The sequence below is a fragment of the Pomacea canaliculata genome, linkage group LG14 (assembly GCF_003073045.1).
Source record: "Pomacea canaliculata isolate SZHN2017 linkage group LG14, ASM307304v1, whole genome shotgun sequence".
In the NCBI taxonomy this organism is placed as follows: Eukaryota; Metazoa; Mollusca; class Gastropoda; order Architaenioglossa; family Ampullariidae; genus Pomacea; species Pomacea canaliculata.
In genome coordinates, this window is record NC_037603.1 from 5,668,749 (window position 1) to 5,692,661 (window position 23,913).

The 23,913-nt window shown below is 39.5% G+C and overlaps 1 protein-coding gene across 1 annotated transcript; it reads left to right on the forward strand.

Annotated features, from left to right (window-relative positions):
* Positions 1-3,795: 3,795 nt before the first annotated feature.
* On the forward strand, positions 3,796-22,053 carry LOC112555558. Its single transcript, XM_025223992.1, has 6 exons — positions 3,796-4,359; positions 16,500-17,184; positions 17,384-17,657; positions 18,012-18,290; positions 19,155-19,487; positions 21,721-22,053. Exons 2-6 carry the CDS (start codon positions 16,520-16,522, stop codon positions 22,051-22,053), a joined length of 1,884 nt encoding a protein of 627 aa, XP_025079777.1. The 5' UTR covers positions 3,796-4,359; positions 16,500-16,519.
* Positions 22,054-23,913: the final 1,860 nt, after the last annotated feature.

A 23,913-nucleotide genomic window follows, 5' to 3' on the forward strand; every position in this document is an offset into this window, starting at 1 on the left:
CAATTTTAAAAGTTTCAGTCTGTGTTCGCACCGATAATGTCACAGAACTTATCGAGACATTGGTCATACTAGGTGTGGATAGTATAAGTCTGAAATATCTGTGAATTTATGTCGTCTGCAAGTACGCCATCTGCATGGTGAAACTCAGGATTTGTATCTATGTCACAAGAAAAAGAAATCAAGGTAATATTATTCTTTTAATCTATTTTGTTCGATTAAAAAAAAATAGAACTTTATATTGAAGTTTTTTACTGATGGCGATTACATTATCATCACGTACATACTAACAAATCTCAAGGGATTGAACAAATGCTTATTCTCGACTATTCCTTATGTTTACATACTTGTTTAGTCTAAACACACCTGTGTTGTGGTAAACAGCCAGGGTACATCCTGTGCCCCGCTAACCACTTCACGCACGTGTTTCTCGCCTGTGACGTCACCTCTAACTGCTGGAGCAAGACAGATGGCGCCACGTACTCCTGCTCGGCACCACTGACGTCACTTCCGCCGCTTTTTGAGTGTGCTGATATACAGCAGAGTGTATCATACACCTTAGTATGCGATCATCGAGCTGACTGCCTTGATGGCAGTGATGAAAACTTTTGCTTCTTTCCTCGCTGCGACCTGGACTCACCTTTTCAATGCAGTGGCAGAAGGGTTTGTAAATATTGTCATATTCAAAACGAAACTCCTTTTACCCCAAACGTATGCTGCTATCAAATGAAGCTCACTAATTAAAGGTTTAAACATAAGTTTTCATTCAATAGACCTACTGCGTTACGTGAAATGTGAGCGAATTATCCTATTACATTTTCAAAATAAAAATTTGCAAAAACAAATTCGTGGCCCACCATTGGAACAGATGAAAACGTAAACGTCAACGGGTGAACCTAATAAACAAATAGTTCAAGCTTTTCCAGTGTTGTATTTTTGAAACTGATTCGATGAATATTCCGTTAAACCTCTCTTTTCAATGCTTATGTTGCGACAATTGGCAATCAGGCATTAAAAGCATTAAGAAACAAGTTAAATTCTGCTTTTTCTCTTAAGTGAATACAGGTAGTCTGCAGTCAGCATAATTTTGAAAATCAACCAACGATTCTCAATGTAATTTTTATATTCTTATGCTTTCAGCATCAAATCCCTAGAATTTTTAAATTTTTCCTCGTAGTTTAGTTTACTGGTCAGTGAATTTACACATTTCCTATTTGATTAATCAGTCTACTAAGAGACAGATTTTTAACAAGTGTTCGTTGGGGCATGGTTGGTATCTACACATTCTCATCTTTTGACACTTGACTGCATTGCTGTCATGTATAATAATTGTTTCTTACGTTAATGCAAACTGATATTTTAATTTAAAATTAAGCTTTCTTAATTTAATGAGTAAAACCACCTGTTTGATTTATAAAATTCATTGTCAAGCTGAGTAACATTGCATTTTTTTTCTATAAACAGTGTGTACAGGCGATCGAGCGTTGCAATGGACAAGTGGACTGCGACGACCAAGCGGATGAAGCAAATTGCTTGATATGTTTAACGGTCTTTTTATTGAAGCAAAACTCTTTCAGAATTGATAGTAAGTCAAATGGACAGATCGTCTACAGTCAACTGTCACCATTTTCTTGTCCCGATTCGCACTTCGTGTGTCCAAGCCTTCACGATGTGTGTCTGCCTGTCTACTTCCGGTGTAACGGAGTCAACGACTGTCCTGGTCACGAAGACGAGGCGGCATGTGACAGGTACACGTGTCCAGGCTTCTACCGTTGCCGCAAATCTCAGGTGTGTGTTCACGAGAGTCACGTGTGTGATGGGATCTACCATTGTCCTCAACGTGATGATGAAATATTGTGCAATGAAACATGTCCAGACAACTGTGTCTGTCACGGATGGTCTTTCATCTGTTCTAATGTTTTTAATGCAGCCGCCCACTCCAATCTCCGATACCTTGACGCCAGTGGGACCTCGATGACCCTTGGTGACCTCGACAACAACACACTCCTTGTTTATCTCAGCATAGCCAGGTGTAATCTGACAAAACTACATGAAGTGACACTGCCTAATCTTCGCACATTGGATCTTAGCAATAATGAGTTAACTGACTTTGTCAGCAGTCATTTTTCTGGAATGAAAAATCTAGAATTGTTAAAGATCAATCATAATCCCTTGAATTTTTCTCTTTCCCAATATCATCCACACATCGTCTTTACGAGTTCTAGATATGTCTGACATACATATTTCAAAAATAGACTTCAGCATATTTGCTTTCTTCTCAAAATTGTCCAGTTTAAATCTGTCAGGAAGCCACATTAGTCACGTGACAGGACGAGGTTTTGCTAACATGTCAAATCTTCGCGTGCTTAATCTACAGAAATGTCCGATGACAGTATTCCCTCAAGAAATATTTCAAGGTCTGGACAGTCTGGAGACAGTTTTTGCTGACAACTACAAGCTGTGTTGTCCTTCGACACTACCCCGAGGGTTCAACGTGCTCAACTGTCACGCTCCTTCTGACGAAGTGTCGTCTTGTGACGATCTGCTGCGCTCCAACCTGTATCGGGTGGCACTCGCCATCTTTGCCTCACTCTCTTTACTGGGAAACCTCAGCACTTTGGTTTACCGCTTGATTCTCCACAAAACCACCAGCAACGTGGGATACGATGTTTTCGTCACTAACTTGTGTGTGGCCGACCTTCTGATGGGTGTGTATCTCTTGATCATCGGTATAGCAGACCACAGGTATAAAGGTGTTTACCTGTGGGAGGATACAGGGTGGAGAAACAGCGGGTTGTGTAATGTGGCGGGTGTTTTGTGTTTCTTGTCATCTGAGGTATCGGTATTCATTATCTTTTTTATAACATTGGATCGCTTTCTAGTTTTCCGTTTTCCATTTAGCCAGATGCATTTTCGGAAACACTCAGCTGTGTTTGTTTGTGGTGTTACCTGGCTGGCAGGTATGACCTTAGCCGCGATTCCCCTTCTGCCGATGACGTCACATTGGAGCTTTTACAGCCAGACTAGCATTTGCTTTCCCCTGCCGACATCCCGGGTGGATTTCCCGGGTCGTGCTTATTCTTTTGGTGTTGTTATTGTATTGAATTTTATTCTGTTTATTTTTATCATGATTGGTCAAATGTTTGTTTACCAATCTGTTCGTTCTAATTCTATTTCTTCTTCATGTACGTCTAAAACTATCAAAGACTTTCATGTTGCTCTTCGCTTAATGACTGTAGTGATGTCGGACTTTCTGTGCTGGTTCCCTGTTGGTTTGACAGGAATCCTCGCTGCAAATGAGTTTCCTATTTCCGGAGAGGTCAATGTGGGGTTAGCTATTTTTGTTCTGCCCTTTAACGCCGCACTTAACCCGTTCCTGTACACCATCAACATCTACTTAGAGCGCCGACGATGTAGAAGAGAGGAGGAAAGACGAAAGCGTATTATCGCTCAACTGAAATTAATAAACAGTTGCAATGAAGTGCGGAATTTAGAACTCAAACTTACAAACAATGAGGCTCTTGACCTCATTAAGACGATGCTTTCAGCCAAAGTTTTTTCTCCTGACGAGCTAAGAAACGTCATTGAAGTAAACAGAAACACAGAATCTGTTTAAATTTTAATTCCTAGACTTTCTGAGGCTAAGTTAGCAAAAGACTTTTTTGCACCAAAAAAACTGGTATTTTTAAGTTAAAAGCTGATGTTTTTATTGAATCAAATGTATTTCTATAATGTTACCTGACTGCAAATGATAGTCATTGAAGAATAAAATAACACAAGTGGGTGTAGGTAATTATAGGTGGGCCGGGCTCAGTGAAAGCGGACAGTGGAGGGAAGCCTTTCTGTCCGTTTTTACGACTTGACAGGTCGCCGTGACTTATAGAGGCGATCGAGGCCCAGGGTCGGGGGGTGTGGGGTGGTGTAAGCTGAAGTAGTCACGGGATTAGCGCAGTAGGCAGTAGTCTCCTTAGTATTAGAACGATAGCGTCGGAGCCAGGTAGATTAGGTGACGAGTAGTCACGTGTCTTCTTAGTATATAGTTAGGGGTAGATGCTTAGTCGGGGGTTTTTCCCCTTGTATCCCAGCAGAGACGTCTGACTGAGTTTCAGACGCATGCAGCAGGTCTGCGATAGGGAAGCCCGTTCCGTGTAGAACGTATCACTACCTGCTGGCACTTGCGGTCTGGTGGTAGAGTTGTGAGAGGTGTAACGAAGAGGTTGACTCTCACTAACGACAAGCGAGGGCGTCAACGAACAGGGACAGTTCGTGTTCCAGGAGGACCTACTGCCCTATTATATCCCAGGACTGTGAATTGTGGATCAGGTACGGACCGCGTGTCCGGACACATGCACAGATACTGACGTATGTACCAATTAGTTAACATCTAAAGTTTAGTCTACGCTCAAATTCGTGTCATCCTAAATTTTGCTTTTCTGTTCTAATTATAATCTTTTACGTTGTACACTGTTTCGTCAGTTGTGTTTGCGCACGCGGGCGAGTGGGACTGATAGTCTGTACGCGTGCGGACGTGTGAACGGGCGGGTGACTGTTTGTGAGGGTGAAAGAGGGCGGAGGGAGCCAGCTAGAGTGACCCCTTTCCCCTCGGGTGGTAACACCATCCCTCTGCAGCCGCCTCGTTTCATCACAGATGGGGGCTCGAGCCGGGATGTAAATGTTTAGGTTGACTACTTGTTTCAGGTCCAAAGAAGAGGTCGAAAGTGCGAGAGTGTGTTGTCTTGCGTCTCGTGCTGTGTTACTGTTTATACACGACATGCTGTTGCTGTGAACACCTTTATGATTTTGTGTTGGTTGATGTATTCTACAATGCGAATTTATGTTAGCTAACTTGTTTGATGACCAGAACGTATAATTACTGTTTATTTAATAATTGCTGATTTGACATCGATGAACGCCGATTGTTGCATTGTAAACAGGTTGCAAGTGCCCAGCAAGTAGCTGAAACAGATTAGGTGAACATAGTAGCTGTAGGGTTTCTACAAGTATTAATTAACAATCGAAGACGAAGTATTGATGTCGAACCCAGAGCTTTATCAAAATCAAAATCAAAACAGACTTTATTGTCTGTCCAGGAGACCCAGGACAGAAATTTGTCTTCGCTCACAAGTATACATACTCATGTATATCATACTTATGTAACCGAACACGAGAAGAGAAGGGAATTAATGATAAAAGGCGAGGAAGTTTTAGAGCTCGCTGGGGAGGACTTACTGTGCTATGTAGAGTATTATATCTTAAAAAGTGGCGCAAAGATAAGAAAGAGGAGCAGGAGAGAATCGAACGCGAAAAGGAGCGAGAAAGATAGTTCGCTGAACGCGAGAGGAAGAGAGCTGAGCGCGAGAAAGAGCTAGCAGAACGCGAGTTGAGAGAGATATTAGAGGAAGTCTGCGAACAGAACTGTAAAACTAGGGCAGAGTCACGAAAGTTTATGGAGTACCATTTAAAGAACTGTCACTGGGTAACAATAGCCGAAAAGAGAGAGAGAGGGAAAGGCTGGAGTAGAGGAGGAAGATAGAATTGCACGCGAACGCGCGCGAGAGCGGGTCAAAAGCCAGAAGGCTGAAAAGGAGAAGAAAGAGCGAACCAAGCGCGAGAAAGAGCGAGAATTCCTGCGAGAGGTGTGCCGGTTAGGCGGGGTCAGCTTAGATGACAGTGATCCGGCCGAGGCAGGTAATTACAGGGGGTTGGCGTAGCTGCCGACTAGCAAGTTACTAACTTATGAGCGTCCACAGCAACTCGGTTTTCGTTTATAAATTTTACAGAAGAAACATAGGACGACGATGTGAAACTTGTTTTTGGTAGATGAAAGTTATATACTTTTACAAAATGGATCTTAAACGTGTTAATCGTTATCGTGAACTTTAACAAAATACGGTGAAATCGAGCCTTCGAAGTCACGTTTTCGATTCTATTCTTCGGGATGTTTTCAAACAGTTTCAGGAGATACGATGAATGCGCATAAGTTGACAGTTTCTCGAAGAATTCACCGTGTTTCTAAGGCTGTTACAAATCGACTAAATAAATAACATACCAAACCAGAGGGATGGAAACAAGCAGAAATCCTAATTCTACGCAATCGCTAGATTTCCAAGCGTGTTTGGGTGCTTAAATGACACCCATGTAAAAATACAGGGCCGTACCGTCTGAGCAGAAAGTGATTTTGTAAATAAAAATCAAATCAAATCAGACTTTATTGTCTGTCGAGGATACCCAAGACAGAAATGTTTCTTTTGCTCACAAGGGCAGCCATATATACTCACACAGACATTTAACACACAGTTAGGAGTAAAAGGTTATCATTCAATAAATGTACAGCTAGTTTGTGATACTTCATAAATATAATTAACTGTGTTGTTAAGTATTCTGGAACTAGTCATGACACCAGGATTTTGACGGAGTCAAAGCTGTACCAAGCTTATGAAGTATATACATCCTTGATCAGTCACGTGATAAACCCAAGAAACAATTGAGCATGCTGAAAAGACGCCTTCCTTGCCTTTCAAAGAAACATCAAGGTATGTCATACTAAATTATATTGGAGTTTTAAGTTTTGGAAACAATATTTTTACATTATATTTGAATATTATGTCCACATGAAGGAAGAGAAAATTATCATAACTGCCTTATGTTTTTTTTCAAGTTAATAAATTAATATATTATATTTCGCACAAATAACAAAGAGCAGAAAGTAATGAACATGTTTGAATGTGTTCACATGTGTCTCTTCAGTAAAACTTTTGCATATATAGCACATGCACACCTTTCAAACCATGTTTCCCCTAAAGAAATAAATTAACATATATTTATGCACTTACATCTAGGCTTTTTCTTATGTATACTGTTCAGTTTTCTTATTAATTTGGTTACTATCATTTTCAAGGTTTGTGTTCCCATGTCATTTGTATAAAGATGCAGAATATATGATTCCTTTTTGCCTATTTGCAGGTACAGTCCAAAGAGAGCTATAGTTATCATCATCGCATGCATAGTATTGCACAAGTATAGTATGTATTCTGTATGATGAGCATGATGATAATCATGATACTGAACTTTATGGAGGTCAACCAGCCTTAAGTGCAAGAACAAAGCAAGAGTCCCTTATTTACAGATCCTTCTCCTACAGCTTTAATATTTGATGGTAAAGTACAATTTATTTGTATGCAGAATTTCAAAGTTAAAATTAAGACATGTCATTTCCATCAGATTAAACAAAACTTGTGATCAGCATAAGTCCTCCTAGAGGTTTAAGATGAAGGCTGGATGAATAACAGCCTCAAACATGCACAGTGTATGTCATGCATGTAGACCACCAGCCTTTTCAGTAATTTTAGAAGCTTTTGTATAAAGATGTCCTGGGGAAAGTTCATAAAGAGTTTCAAATATGCAACACAGGACTAGTTTTAAATAATGTTTACCCTGTATTTGGTTAATGGAGTAGGCAGGTGTGATTACTGTGGGAAGGGATGCGTGGAGGTCAAATGTCCCATCACCATGAAAGGTAGAAACAAAAGTGCTGATGATTTTAGATGGTGAACATCCCCAAACAGTGGGAGCTTTAGACTAGGCACAACACCTAGTCATTTTACCAAGGAACAGCTTCAAATGTTCCTTACTGGAACTTATGATTTTCTTGTATGGTCACCACCCTCACTCATCATTACTAATACAGTGTATGTTTCCCTGATTCTGGAATGTTGCAGCACAGAGGAACTCTCATTTCCACAAGTGTTGCAGCAGGGACCAGATGATGGAAGTTGCATGATTCTTTGTGACACTCTCCCTATCAGGGCTTAGGATGAAGAGGGTACCAACTGGGAAATAGATGTGCTTCTAGAAAGTGATTTAAATTTGTATGAAGCCAGATAATTCAAGCAAGTTTCTCTTTGTATAATATTTTTGTACAGTAAAAGAGCTTTTTTCAATGAAAATAGTTTTGTCTTAGTTTTAAATATCTGTGTGGCTCAGTAAGCACACATTGTAGGTTTTGGAGCCTACATGTATATACTGTAGTTCTTAGCATTTACAGGTGTATACTATAGATTTTAGTGTGCACATGTTTTTTTCCCCTCTGTTGGACCACCACTTTGCCATGGCCAAGTGGCATTCTTGTCTTGATGACCCCGAGAAGGAGAAGTATGCCAACAGGAGCACTAGCTCCTGACATGGTCACCCATGTTGGAGGGATCAAAAGTGGTTCACTGGTCCTCTAAGTTAAAGGGGAGGGGCAATGGACTAACAATTCATTCATATAAAAGCATGCGCCTGTGGTTACTGAAACTGGCGACATTCGAACAAACTGTGGGACATGTCTGAGATGGCAATTACAAGATTCCATACTGAAAAATATTTCATTTATAATACATAATATGCAAAAAAACAGATTACATAAACTACAATTATGTTTGTACCTGGATTCACCTTTTCAACTGAACAATTTTCATTATCACCTGAATAAAGTAGAGAGGGACCACTTGAACTGCTATTGAATAGTCCTGAGCTCATTTCAATAGGGGGAGAGAGCAGTAACATTACATTTCTCACTTGCTGCTGACCAGAATGAAAACTAATACATAGTGTACGGTAGAATTTACGTTTAATGATTGCAAAAAAACTATAAAATTTTTTTTTTTATATATATAACGTCTGTCAACTCCTTTTTCAAGACAAGGATTTGGGATTCTTACACTTTCTTTTTTTTTTCCTCATAAAATATGTGCATGTTAACATGTTAGAATGTTGGTACCATGCAGCATAACAGACATACATGTTACACTAAATTCATCAATCAATACATGAATGCAGACTTACAGTGACATGATCTAATACACATTTAGCTATGAGGACTTAAGACTGAAAAGTTAACTGAATCAACACAAAAAAGAACTACAGCTAGTAAGTTTCAACTAATTACAATAATATATATATAAAGTAAAATAAAAATTACATGAATATTTAAGAACTATTAACATTGTTTAAAAAACTGCCATGATTCATGACACTGGTTATAAATAGACAAGAATGATCAATTAACAGAGTGCTTAAATAATTTTTTAGTAACTGATGTGTTCAACACCATTGAAACTTGGATAAATAATGATAAAAGCAAAATTTTTAAAGCACATACCCTCCTAAGGAGCATGTTCTAAGCGCTTAAGAACAAGAGCAAAACATGGACAACATGCGAGGAACAGGAAAACAAATAACATACATATGAACTATAAAAGAATAAACAACAGTACTAACGAAGAATAAAGTCAAATACAGAAAACAAATAGGAACTAAATAGCAAGAGCTGAGAGTAACATGTTATTGCAAAATATCATGATTATGCAACCCAAAAATAATTTAGGATTGCATCAATCCACTCTGCAATCTGAGGTTTTGGACCTTATTTTGCACAGAGATGCTTTACATTGTGGACATCGTTTATCACTCGCGGAGCAGTCCTTCCATTTCTTCATTGCCTAAAAATAACACATTGCAACCTGTGTCAGCCAGAGCGATACTTTATTTTCCAAATTGATTCCACCTATCCAAAAAAACAAACAAACAAACTGTTTTTATGCATTACTTTTGTGGTTGCCTACATGCAAAAACTTAAAATAGTTTATTTACCTCACGCATTGATCGTTCTGCCGACGACTGGGCACACACCGTCCTCACCACATCTTTCCGCTGCTTCTTTTAGTTGCAGTCCGTTCGAAATGTTGACAAGAGCAACGTCTGATTTGCAGCGACTGTCACTATTAATCCACACACGTTTTATTTTTCAATTTGGCTGTCACTTTTGCATCTGACATTTTCGAGATTAGAGTGATCTCCCGTGTGAAAAATTCGTTTCGCGGTGGAAGCCCGTGAAGGTTTTGGTAAAACCGATAGTCCGTAGTTACTAGTTCGGACGTGCCAGCTGTCGTTAGGGAACCGCTGCAGGTAGGTGACAGTGGCAGTCTTGGAGACCAAGTGCCAACTGTCGTTAAAGAGGCGTTACAGGCGGGCGACAGCGGCCATCGCGAGGAGCGAGCGCCGACTGACACCATGGAACTGCAGCATGCGAGTGACACTGGGATTCTGGAGGAACAGGTGCCAGCTGTCAGTGGAGCGCAGTTGCAAGCAGAAGACAGTGACAGGCCAGAGGGGCGAATGTCAGCTGTCAGGAAAGTGCCGCTGCAGGCAAGGGACAGTGGCAGTCCGGCGGGACTAGTGCCAGCTGTCAGGAGTGTGCTGTTACGGACCAAAGACGACGGTGATCCTGGAGGGTGGGAACCGACTGTCTCAACAAGTTATATAGTGTCTAATACAAACGCCAACCGGGGTCGGATCAGGTCAGATCCGGACAGGAAGCAAGAGCTAGACAAAACAAGTCAGTGACATCTACAGCGCCGAAAGGAGGCCAGCGAAATGCATGCAAATGAGGAGAAGTTTAGTGACATGCAGAACCCTATTCAAAGACTTAAGAAGATGGGGGAACGCAACAAGAGGAAGAATGAAATGGCCAAGGCTTTGTCAGCGTTATTAGAGTGAGTACAGAGGCTCCACACAGACTCAGCTGTCCGTGATTCACAAACACTTCATAAAAGTTTGAAAAATCTGTGAGCAAAGGATATCCGAATACAAAAATAAGCATCTTATAAAAATCCTAACCGATGACACGTGACATGTCAGGACATTCCTACTGACCGAAAAGACTGAATATAGAAATCATCAACTTGAGGAATTACTTACCCACCTTGACCTTAGTACCATATCGTCCTTAGTTTCATCAGGCGCCATTTCACAAACTTACAAAACCTTACAGTATACTGAAAGTAAGTAAAATATCAACAACAACAACAACAACAGATGACATAAGGATGGATGAGCACATAAGAGAAGTAGTGAGACATCTTTCTGTATATCTAACTAGATAAGAATAACACTTTTTCTAATGAATAGAAAGTTTATCTAAAGGTATTTGTGATATGTCATATATTCTGTAGGTCGTACGACTTTAGTAACTCGTCTCAGTTCCTGCAGACTACATGTGATGCTTGGGTCCTTCCTCCATCCTGCATGACAATGGTACTAGTTTCTGGGCTCTTTAAAGCCTTGTAAAATTTAATCGAAGTAGTATATACAGTTACTGCTTGCAAAATTTATTTTATTTTGATGTTTTATCTCTCTCCAGGCTTCTATTCACTGAAAACGGAAAAAGGAAATTTCTTCCAACTCCGAGAATTTAACAAAGGATTTCTTTGGGTGGTTGTAAAAGAAATAGCAGCACTCAAAAATGTTTTTTATTTTCTTTATTGAAACATTGTTTTTATACCAAATCTTGTACTAGTATATTGTGAATTTTTCTCCCTGTTTTCGTTCTAAATTTCGAGAAAAGCGAATGCTGAGTTTATTTAAAAAGATTCAAGTCACGATGTGTTCCCTATTCTTTAGCTTGAGTTCAGGTGTATAAGGTCAAACGACTATCAACCGATTTTTCTGGGCTGTTTAAAGCCTTGTAAGTGATTATCCAGTTGCTGTTTACAATTAGTTTTATTTTTATGTTTCATCGCTCCAGGCTTCTGTTGGCTGAAAATAGTAAAAGGAAATTACTTCTCATTCACCTACAAGAATTTTACGAAGGATTTCTAAAGGGTGATTGTAAAAGAAAGAGTAGCATTCAGACAAATTTTCTTTATTGAAACATTGTTTCGTATCAATTCAAATCTTACACTAGTCTATTGTTAAATTTTCTCCCTGGTTAGTTTTACATTTTAAGTGAGAAAAGCGAATGTTAAAGTGTAAGTTAAAGTCGAGACTGCTCTCTGGGTATATTTGAAATAATTTTCTTGTTTCAACAGGAAACCTGGAAACACCCAGTGATTAAAAGTAAACAAAAATATATTTGGTGGTAAACTGTTTCTGGTAGAGTAATACAAAAATATATCCGATCGCTTTTTATCTTGCACAACTTTAAATCCAGATTTGTTAAAAATGTTTTTCTTTTTATTTTTTGCTTGATCATCGTGAGGCGTGGCTTTGTTCGAGAGAAATTAAAAACTTACCTGTAGGACTGTATATAAGTTCAGGTGTTGTAAAGGCTCGAGACTACTGTATTGCTCTTACCTGTAGCACTGCCAGGTGTCGATAGTGTGCTGACAGATCTGGAACATTCTGTCACATGTCGGACACCGCTATTCTCAGTGTTTAACCTCTGAAGTTATTATTATGGTCACAGTGACACAGATTGTAGCTATATCTTTTGATAGAACAGCAATGATGTGATTGTAATTGTTAGTGAATTGTAATTGTGTTTCAAAGAGTGACAAAAAGGAAAGAAACTAAAAAAAAAAAAAAAAAAAAAATCAGAAGTTTTTGATAGTGTTTATATGGAAAGATATACAATATATTCAACGGACGCCGTGAATTTAGGTTGTTAGGTTGACATCAAGTGATGTTCTGTACACAAATATCACAAGCCATGGCTATTCATTTAAAGCATAGGAGCTGGAACATCGGGTGCCAGTGACATTCTGTGTAGGTGCCTTGGTTGTTTCAAGACTAGAGGAACGAGATGTCTGTTTTCTTGAGTAAAGCTCAGTGGCAGATGTTGTTTCCCTGATCTCAGTGAACACCAAGCTCTCGAGGTCCACTTCTACAATCGCTAGGAAACAAGTGACAAGGTCCAGTGTATCGATTAGCCGATCAATAGCAGGTCCGTCGATCAGTAAACACATTGATCAGAGGCATGGAGTATTATAGATAATTGAGTATATATAATGAGTAATTATCATTATTAATGACACGAATATTGCTGGAGCATTTGGTGCAATGAAGCGGAAACCACACACAGGTCACCACAATACATTTTGAGATATTATTATAAAAATTATACTAACATGAAATTTAAATGATTATGCCATATATTAACAAATTATGACCCTCGATATTTCCAGCTCAAAGTCATGAGAAGAACTATAATATCATTGTTGGCACTACTAAGACTTTCTGTGGCAATGGCTGCCACCACAGACAGTGTGGATGACACAGGTCGCCAATTATTTGGGACAGAGGACAAGACGAAGACATCAAGTCCTCTGCAGGACTACACTGAAGATGTAGTTTACACAGACACTTCAGACAGTTCACGTGTGTGGTCTAGAGATAGTCATCACTACAGGGATTCTGTTGTTAAGACCTCGTCTTCTACCGAGATACCTACAGTAGTCTACGGTCAAAACGAAACTTTTGGACGACTTGAACCAGTTGATGTTGACCTCCAGGACTGCATCATCCGATCTCAGACTCATCAGGTCAAAGGTAGCGAGGGGAGCATCTCCATGTCTTTCAGGCCTTTATCCAACACAGGACAAGACCAGACTTTTGTTAACTTCTGCAATGTGGAGCTAACGGTTCCACCAAGCATGGTGGCCTATGTGAAAGTGTCACAGACTCGTAAAGAGTGTAGCCAGTGTATACGCCTAATACTACATGATGATGCGGGTAGTCTTCTTTTTGACGGAAGTCCAAATTATATCCCGGAAATATTTTACACTTATTCCAGAAGTCTTACAATTCTGGTCAAAATAATCAGCCTCAGCCCCACCTTTCACCTTCTTTTAAGGCCAAGCACCTGGGTAAAAATTGTCGAAAATTTTAAGATTTAGCCATTTTGAGATTATGGCATATTGTGAAAGTTCAAAGTCTGTTCTATTCACTCACCGAGTGGATTTTCATAAAACAATCTAGAAATATGTCTATTTTGTCAATAAAAATAACTACTTCTATCCTATTTACTTTTCCCGAGCGCAGAATTAGCGAGAATAGAGAATGTTTGGGACATAGCAACACACTCGACCACGTGCGAAACATCGTCACATCGTATATCGGTCGAAAGGTCACTGAATGAACTTTCAAACAAAGGCTGGTTCAAGGCCCATAGAAGGCCCCACGCTATGATACGAGGTCTTTTCTAGACGACACAAAGGGTCGGAAATTTCCTTATATGGATGCATGCGTAACATACTTAGCATATAGCCAATCAGAATTCACTAACGCCGACCTCGACGTGGTCATAGGTCACACGAACACTCTTCGGCAGTGTTCGGGTATCCCACAAGGCAACTGTCATGGCCTCCGGATGTAAACAAGGTCGAGAGTAACTCAAAGCTAATGCTGGGGTATTTTCTTTCTGGGACATTAACGTTAATATTAAATGTTCATTGTGCCTGTCAGACGCTCATTTCTTCTCACAATACCACGTGCGAAAGAATAAAACCACGTGGACATTCTTAGACCGTCGTAGCAGCTAAAAAAAGTAACTTAGTGAACCGAATTCGGCTGTCGAAATCACCGTCAGTCATGTGGTAAGCGAGCTGAAAATAAAGCGAAGTTTTTAATTTTGCTGCAAATCTCGGTAGTAATCAGGACTAGATGTGAACATTTACACATTTGAGTCAACGTGCAATGCTAGTTATTTATGTACTTTGTCAGGAATGTAAGGAAACAGAGCTTTACATCATTTGCACAGAAAACAAAGGTTGGGTGGGGGTTGGATTGTCTTTCTCCGACCAAATGTCACAAACAGAATGTGTGAAGACAATTATGAATAACATTCCTAAAAAATAGAATGAAAACTGCTATCTAGTCAAGTTTGAAGCCATTCAGTGTCTAGAGAGCACATCATTGTCAGCCCCCTAAAAGGCCAGACAGCTGGTGCTTTCCCATAAATTTTTGACAGAAAAAAAGAACCACCTAGCCACAAAAATCAAACATCTTTAATCCATGTGACTACAGATGTAATTCATAAAATAATCCTAGCATACAGAGGAACAGAACATGAGCAGCTGCTCAAATTCTGGTACACTAAATGATGTATCTCTAGATTTCATGAACAGGTTCTTCTTCTTATTCCTATTCGCCCCCATTGGAGCATATAGGGCCGCAAGAATAGTTATACTCTGCTACAAGCTTTTGAAATAATTTCTTTAATGAAAGAATTATATTTTGATGTTCATCTCATCACTCTGCAACTGAAGGCAAAGAAAGATGAGAGTGTTTCCTACTAATGCTGCTACTTCAGTAGATGCTTACAAAAATTGAAAGCAATATGTGAGACAGCATCACTAAATGTTAGAGAGCAAAAGACCATAGATGGCATAAAACCATGAAGCTAGTGGACACTGAACTTCTATATAACTATCTAAACCTATAACTGTGTTGCTCAATGTTTGCAAACACCAATGTTTTTATTACTGTGTACTTCTCTGAAGCCAAGTCAGCAGTTGGGTACACAACACAACCATGTTGACTTTTCTAAAAGTGAACAAAATAATTAATTTTATTAGTAATGTTAAAGTTATATGTAGTAACACATTGAAAGATGGTTATAGTTTTTATTCAACAGGTAAATTACATGAAAGGCTAGATAAAACAAAGCTACTAAGCTTGAACTTTCTGTTCTCGCTTTTTCCGTTCCTTGTTTATGTTACAGTTTGTTTACTTATAAACCCTATAACTTTATATTAACATGTGCTACAGGCTTAAAATTTGGTTGAAGGTTTCTTTATACATATCTAAACATATCCATGAGAGCTTTTAAAAAAACTAATTAGTGGTTTAGTAGTTACTAAGCTTTTGGTTTGTTTTCCCTTGCCTTTTCAGTTTCTTGTTTTGGTAAGCTTGGTTAGTTCAAAAGCTTGTAAATTAATATTGACATGTGATATAGTCATGAAATTCGGGTTGAGAGTTTCTTTATATACATGTCAACATTTAAATGAGGGCGCTTTAAAAAAATATTTAGTAGTTTAGTAGTTACTAAACTTTCAGTTTTTCTTTCCTCGTTTTCTCAGTTTCTTGTTTTGGGTACAGACTGTTTACTTCAAAAGACAAAACTTTTTTATCGACAAGAGATATAGTCGTGCAATTTGGTTGAGTAATTCTTCATACATATATAAACATTTCTATGAACGATTTTTAAAGAAATATTTTAGTAGTTGGTAGTTATACTGTTTTTAATCAAAATTTCTTAAAATTTAACACAGTGTTTTACAACAAAAATTCATAAAAAAAAACCTAAGCCGATTTTGCAAAATCTCTTTTCATAGAAATGTAGATCTGTCTTTTTAAGTAACTATTTCAATAAAAAGTTCGAGTCTACTCACAAAATTGACGAAGTTTTGTATTTTTTAAAATGTTGTTTGGGCGCCATTTTGGTTTGTTTCCATGGCAACCGATGGTGTGACAAGTGCAGTAAAACTATTTTTTGAACCTTCAGTCAAGGGCTAAATAGCTGATACAAAAAAATCCGCGCTATCGCGTGAAACGTAAAAGTTTTTTTTTTGGCAGGTGCCTAGCCTTAAATTTCTCGGCTGTTCCAGAAACCAGTCGTCCACAGTTACTGGTCAACTTCACCTCCCCCAAAACAGGTGATTTTATTTTAATTATAATGTAATTATTAACTCTTTTAAAGTCTTCTCTTCGAAATTTTTGTTAAGATTTTAATGTGTTTACAGGTTATGTAGAAACTCCGAACATGGACTTCACGCCCTACACAAACTTTTGGGTACACCTGGTGGCGCCACTCGGTCACATTGTCGTTATAAGTTTTGATGATATTGACAGCGTCTACACCTGCTTGAGCCGTTTTCCTGACCACCTGACATTCCGTACAAAGAGCAGTTACAGAGAGTATTCAATATGTTCCTTAGAAATGAACCGTGACCTGGCTTTTTATCCTGGTGAGATGCTGATGGAGTACAAAGTTTACTCTATGTCATACGGTGGACATTTTAAAATAATGTTTTCCTTTCACCACGTGTCAGCGCTGCCTGTGAAGTTGTCTGACGGCAGGTGGAACTGCTCGGCCGTGCGATGGGAGGACATGCAGCATCACTTCCCGTGTAACTTTACGTGCGAGTGTGTGGGCGGCGAAGATGAAGCTGGATGCTGGTCAGGTGACGGCACGTGCAGCGCGGGACAAATCGAGGTGGACGGTCGCTGCTTTACTTTCACGCACGTGGTAGAGGAAGACCTTTCCTGGAATTATGCGAACCGTTGGTGTCAGGAGCGTAAACAACAGCTCGCCAGTTTTAGTGCAAGAACAGTGTGGGACTTCTTTATGGAGTTCTTCAATCATTTAACACATTCTTCAAGAATTTTCGTTGGACTTAGGTTCGCGCCGTCATCTTTACCTCCAATGTAAGTATGGTGAAAATTTGTATGGTAATGTCTTACAGTTATTATAGACATTCTTCCGATTTCTAAGCTTGTTGTTCCAAACCGATGCAAATACAGTCTGCTAAATTGATAATGAGCGATTATTCAGCGAGTCCAATAAACATCAAAAAACTGAACACCGTAAAAATTATTGTCCAGTTTATTTTGTAATATTGGGCAGATATCGAAAGACTTGGATGTGGTGTGACGAGACCATCGCTCATGTCTTGCAATTTACGAACCTGGGATTCAGAATGCCCAACGAGAATTGCGTGGTGACCGCGAGTTACCCGATTCGTCATGACAAGCTTAGAGGGCATCTAATGGTCACAGCATGTGAGCAAGCACTTCCTGTTTCTTATCACTTATGTGAGATCCGGGGAACACCAAGTATGCATCCTGCTGTCGAGGCAGCAGATGTCCACGTGACACAACCCACGTCCAGACTTTCTAAGGTAAGATAAAAACAACTTTTTATTCGAAAGTTTTAAGGTATCAGAGAAATCACAATTTCTACTTTGTGCAGTCCCTACCTCGCGATTATCTACGAAAAAGAAGCGGTAGATTAAACAACTGTTTATTCTCGTCCATACAAAACGGTAGACTGAAAATAAAATTTCATCCCTATGCTCCAGTCGGGCCGTATAGGAAAGAAGAAGATATTGAAGTTTATTACTGCTGGTGATTACATTATCATCACGTACTTACATGCCAACAAATCTCAAGGGATTGAACAAATGCTTATTCTCGACTATTCCTCATGTTTACATACTTGTTTTGTCTAAACACACCTGTGTTGTGGTAAACAGCCAGGGTACATCCTGTGCCCCGCCAACCACTTCACGCACGTGTTTCTCGTCTGTGACGTCACCTCTAACTGCTGGAACAAGACAGATGGCGCCACGTACTCCTGCTCGGCACCACTGACGTCACTTCCGCCTCTCTTTGAGTGTGCTGATATACAGCAGAGTGTACCATACACTTTAGTATGCGATCATCGAGTTGACTGCCTTGATGGCAGCGATGAAAACTTTTGCGTCTTTCCTCGCTGCGACCTGGACTCACCGTTTCAATGCAGTGGCAGAAGGGTTTGTAAATATTGTCATATTCGAAACGAAACTCCTTTTACCCCAAACGTATCCTGCTATCAAATGAAGCTCACTAATTAAAGGTTTAAACATAAGTTTTCATTTCATAGACCTACTGCATACACGCGTTAGCTGAAATGTGAGCGAATTATCCTATTATCCTAATAAACATTTACAAAAACAAATTCGTGGCCCACAGTTGGAAAAAACAGATGAAAACGTAAACGTCCACGGATGAACCAAATAAAAAAATAGTCCAAGCTCTTCCAGCTTTTGTATTTTTGAAAGCGATTTTAGGAATATTCCGTTAAACCTCTCTGTTCAGGCTTATGTTGTAGACTGGCAACAATCGGACATTAAAAGCATCAAGAATCAAGTTACATTCTGCGTTTTTCTCTTAAGTGAATATAAGTAAAGTCTGCAGTCAGCATAATCTTGAAAATCAGTCAAAAATGCTCAATGTAATTTTTATATTCTTCTTATCCTCTCAGCATCAAAATCCCTAGGATTTTTACATTTCTCCTCTTTTAGTTTACTGGTTCAGTGAATTAACATCACTCCCTACTTGGTTAATCAGTCCAGTAAGAGACAGATTTTAACAAATGTTTGTTGGGGCATGGTTGGTCTCTACAAGAATTTCTCAATCTTTTCCCACTCGGACTGCATTGCTGTCATGTATAGTAATTGTTCTTACGTTGATCCAAACTGATATTTTAATGTAAAATTAGGCTTTCATGATTTAATAAGTAACACCACCTATTTGATTTATAAAATTCATTGTCAAGCTGAATATCTATCTATCTATTCCTCTTCGTGCATCAGGTTGCATCAAGCTGAATAACACTGCATTTTTCTGATAAACAGTGTGTACAGGCGATCGAGCGTTGCAATGGACAAGTGGACTGCGATGACCAAGCGGATGAAGCAAATTGCCTTCAACTCTTTAACGCTCTAGATACCGGAAGAAAAGTACTAAGCTCTTTCAGAATTGATAGTAATTCAAATGGACAGATCGTATACCCCGAACTGTCACCATTTTCTTGTCCCGAATCGCACTTCGTGTGTCCAAGCCTTCACGAAGTGTGTCTGCCTGTCTACTTCCGGTGTAACGGAGTCAACGACTGTCCTGGTCACGAAGACGAGGCGGCTTGTGACAGGTACACGTGTCCAGGCTTCTACCGTTGCCGCAAATCTCAGGTGTGTGTTCACGAGAGTCACGTGTGTGACGGGATCTACCATTGTCCTCTACATGATGATGAAATATTGTGCAATGAAACATGTCCACACAACTGTGTCTGTCACGGATGGTCTTTCATCTGTTCTAATGTTTTTAATGCAACAAACTACTCCAATCTCCGATACCTTGACACCAGTGGGACCTCGATGACCCTTGCTGACCTCGAGAACAACACATTTCTTGTTTACCTGAGCCTAGCCAGGTGTAATCTGTCAAAACTACATGAAGTGACACTGCCTAATCTTCGCACATTGGATCTTAGCAATAATCAGTTAACTGATTTTGCCAGTAGTCATTTTTCTGGAATGAAAAATCTGGAATTTTTAACTATCAATCATAATCCCTTGACTTTTTTCTCTTTCCCAAATATCACCCACACATCGTCTTTAAAAGTTCTAGATATGTCTGACATATATATTTCAAAAATAGACTTCAGCATATTTGCTTTCTTGTCAAAATTGTCCAGTTTAAATCTGTCAGGAAGCCACATTAGTCACGTGACAGGACATGACATGTCACATCTTCGCGTTCTCGATCTAGAGAAATGTCCAATCACAGTATTCCCTCAAGAAATATTTCAAGGTCTGGACAGACTGGAAACAGTTTTTGCCGACAACTACAAGCTGTGTTGTCCGGCGACACTACCCCGAGGGTTCAATGTCCTCAACTGTCACGCTCCTTCCGACGAAGTGTCGTCTTGTGACGATCTGCTGCGCTCCAACCTGTACCGCGTGGCACTCGCCATCTTTGCCTCGTTGGCCTTACTGGGAAACCTCAGCACTTTGGTTTACCGCTTGATTCTCCACAAAACCACCAGCAACGTGGGTTACGATGTCTTCGTCACTAACTTTGTGTGTGGCCGACTTTCATGATGGGTGTGTATCTCTTGATCATCGTATAGCAGACCACAGGTATAAAGGTGTTTACCTGTGGGAGGATACAGGGTGGAGAAACAGCGGGTTGTGTAATGTGGCGGGTGTTTTGTGTTTCTTGTCATCTGAGGTATCGGTTTTTATTATCTTTTTTATAACATTGGATCGCTTTCTAGTTTTCCGTTTTCCATTTAGCCAGATGCACTTTCGGAAGCAATCAGCTGTGTTTGTTTGTGGTGTTACCTGGCTGGCAGGTATGACCTTAGCCCTGATTCCCCTTCTACCGATGACGTCACATTGGAGCTTCTACAGCCAGACTAGCATATGCTTTCCCCTGCCGACATCCCGGGTGGATTTCCCGGGTCGCAATTATTCTTTTGGTGTTGTTATTGTATTGAATTTTATTCTGTTTATTTTTATTATGATTGGTCAAATGTTTGTTTACCAGTCTGTTCGTGCTAATTCTATTTCTTCTTCGTGTTCGTCTAAAACTATAAAAGACTTTCATGTTGCTCTTCGCTTAATGACTGTAGTGATGTCGGACTTTCTGTGCTGGTTCCCTGTGGGTTTGACAGGAATCCTCGCTGCAAATGAGTTTCCTATTTCCGGAGAGGTCAATGTAGGGTTAGCTATTTTAGTTCTGCCCTTCAACGCCGCACTTAACCCGTTCCTGTACACCATCAACATCTACTTAGAGCGCCGACGATGTAGAAGAGAGGAGGAAAGACAAAAGCGGATCATTGCTCAACTGAAATTAATAAACAGTTACACTGAAGCGCGGAATTCAAAACTCAGACTTACAAACAACGAGGCTCTTGACCTCATTAAGACGATGCTTTCAGCCAAAGTTTTTTCTCCTGACGAGCTAAGAAACGTCATTAAAGTAAACAGAAACACAAATATCTGTTTAAATTTTAATTCCTAGACTTTCTGAGGCTAAGTTAGCAAAAGACTTTTTTGCGCCAAAAAACTGGTATTTTTAAGTTAAAAACTAATGTTTTTATTGAATCAAATGTATTTCTATAATGTTACCTGACTGCAAATGATAGTCATTGAAAAACAAAATAACACAAGCGGGTGTAGGTAATTATAGGTGGGCCGGGCTCAGTGAAAGCGGACAGTGGAGGGAAGCCTTTCTGTCCGTTTTTACGACCTGACAGGTCGCCGTGACTTGACAGGTCACCGAGGCACAGGGTCGGGGGGGGGGGGGTAAGCTGAAGTAGTCACGGGATTAGCGCAGTAGGCAGTAGTCTCCTTAGTATTAGAACGATAGCCTCAGAGCCAGGTAGATTAGGTGACGAGTAGTCACGTGTCTTCTTAGGTGAGAGAGATATTAGAGGAAGTCTGCGAACAGAACTGCAAAACTAGGGATCGAAGAGTCACGAAAGTTTATGGAGTACCATTTAAAGAACTGTCGCTGGGTAACAATAGCCGAAGAGATAGAGTGGGAAAGGCTGGAGTAGAGGAGGAAGATAGAATTGCACGCGAACACGCGCGAGAGCGGGTCAAAAGCCAGAAGGCTGAAAAGGAGAAGAAAGAGCGAACCAAGCGCGAGAAAGAGCGAGAATTCCTGCGAGAGGTGTGCCGGTTAGGCGGGGTCAGCTTAGATGACAGGGATCCGGCCGAGGCAGGTAATTACAGGGGGTTGGCGTAGCTGCCGACTAGCAAGTGACTAACTTACGAGCGTCCACAGCAACTCGGTTTTCGTTTATAAATTTTACAGAAGAAACATAGGACGACGATGTGAAACTTGTTTTTGGTAGATGAAAGTTATATACTTTTCCAAAATGGATCTTAAACGTGTTAATCGTTATCGTGAACTTTAACAAAATACGGTGAAATCGAGCCTTCGGAGTTACATTTTCGATTCTATTCTTCGGGATGTTTTCAAACAGTCTCAGGAGATACGATGAATGCGCATAAGTTGACAGTTTCTCGAAGAATTCACCGTGTTTCTAAGTCTGTTACAAATCGACTAAATAAATAACATATATAATAACATACCAAACCAGAGGGATGGAAACAAGCAGAAATCCTAATTTTACGCAATCGCTGGATTTCCAAGCGAGTTTGGGTGCTTAAATGACATCCGTGTAAAAATACAGGGCCGTACCGTCTCAGCAGAAAGTGATTTTGTAAATAAAAATCAAATCAAATCAGTCTTTATTGTCTGTCGAGGATACCCAAGACAGAAATTTTTCTTTTGCTCACAAGGGCAGCCATATATACTCACACAGACATTTAACACACACAGTTAGGAGTAAATCACACAGTTAGGAGTAAAAGGTTATCATTCAATAAATGTACAGCTAGTTTGTGATACTTCATAAATATAATTAACTGTGTTGTTAAGTATTCTGGAACTAGTCATGACACCAGGATTTTGACGGAGTCAAAGCTGTACCAAGCTTATGAAGTATACATCCTTGATCAGTCACGCGATAAACTCAAGAAACAATTGAGCATGCTGAAAAGACGCCTTCCTTGCCTTTCAAAGAAACATCAAGGTATGTCATACTAAATTATATTGGAGTTATAAGTTTTGGAAACAATATTTTTACATTATATTTGAATATTATGTCCACATGAAGGAAGAGAAAATTATCATAACTGCCTTATGTTTTTTTTCAAGTTAATAAATTAATATATTATATTTCGCACAAATAACAAACATGTTTGAATGTGTTCACATGTGTCTCTTCAGTAAAACTTTTGCATGTATAGCACATGCACACCTTTCAAACCATGTTTCCCCTAAAGAAATAAATTAACATATATTTATGCACTTACATCTAGGCTTTTTCTCATGTATACTGTTCAGTTTTGTTATTAATTTGGTTACTATCATTTTCTAGGTTTAGCAGTTGTTGTTTGCCCATGTCATTTGTATAAAGATGCAGAATATATTATTCCTTTTTGCCTATTTGCAGGTACAGTCCAAAGAGAGCTATAGTTATCATCATGGCATGCATAGTATTACACAAGTATAGTATGCATTCTGTATGATGAGCATGATGACAATCATGATACTGAACTTTATGGAGGTCAACCAGCCTTAAGTGCAAGAACAAAGCAAGAGTCCCTTATTTACAGATCCTTCTCCTAAAGCTTTAATATTTGATGGTAAAGTACAATTTATTTGTATGCAGAATTTCAAAGTTAAAACTAAGACATGTCTTTTTCATCAGATTAAGCAAAACTTGTGATCAGCATAAGTCCTCCTAGAGGTTTAAGATGAAGGCTGGATGAATAACAGCCTCAAACATGCACAGTGTATGTCATGCATGTAGACCAGCCAGCCTTTTCAGTAATTTTAGAAGCTTTTGCATAAAGATGTCCTGGTGAAAGTTCATAAAGAGTTTCAAATATGCAACACAGGACTAGTTTTAAATAATGATTACCCTATATTTGGTTAATGGAATAGGCAGGTGTGATTACTGTGGGAAGGGATGCGTGGAGGTCAAATGTCCCATCACCATGAAAGGTAGAAACAAAAGTGCTGATGATTTTAGAT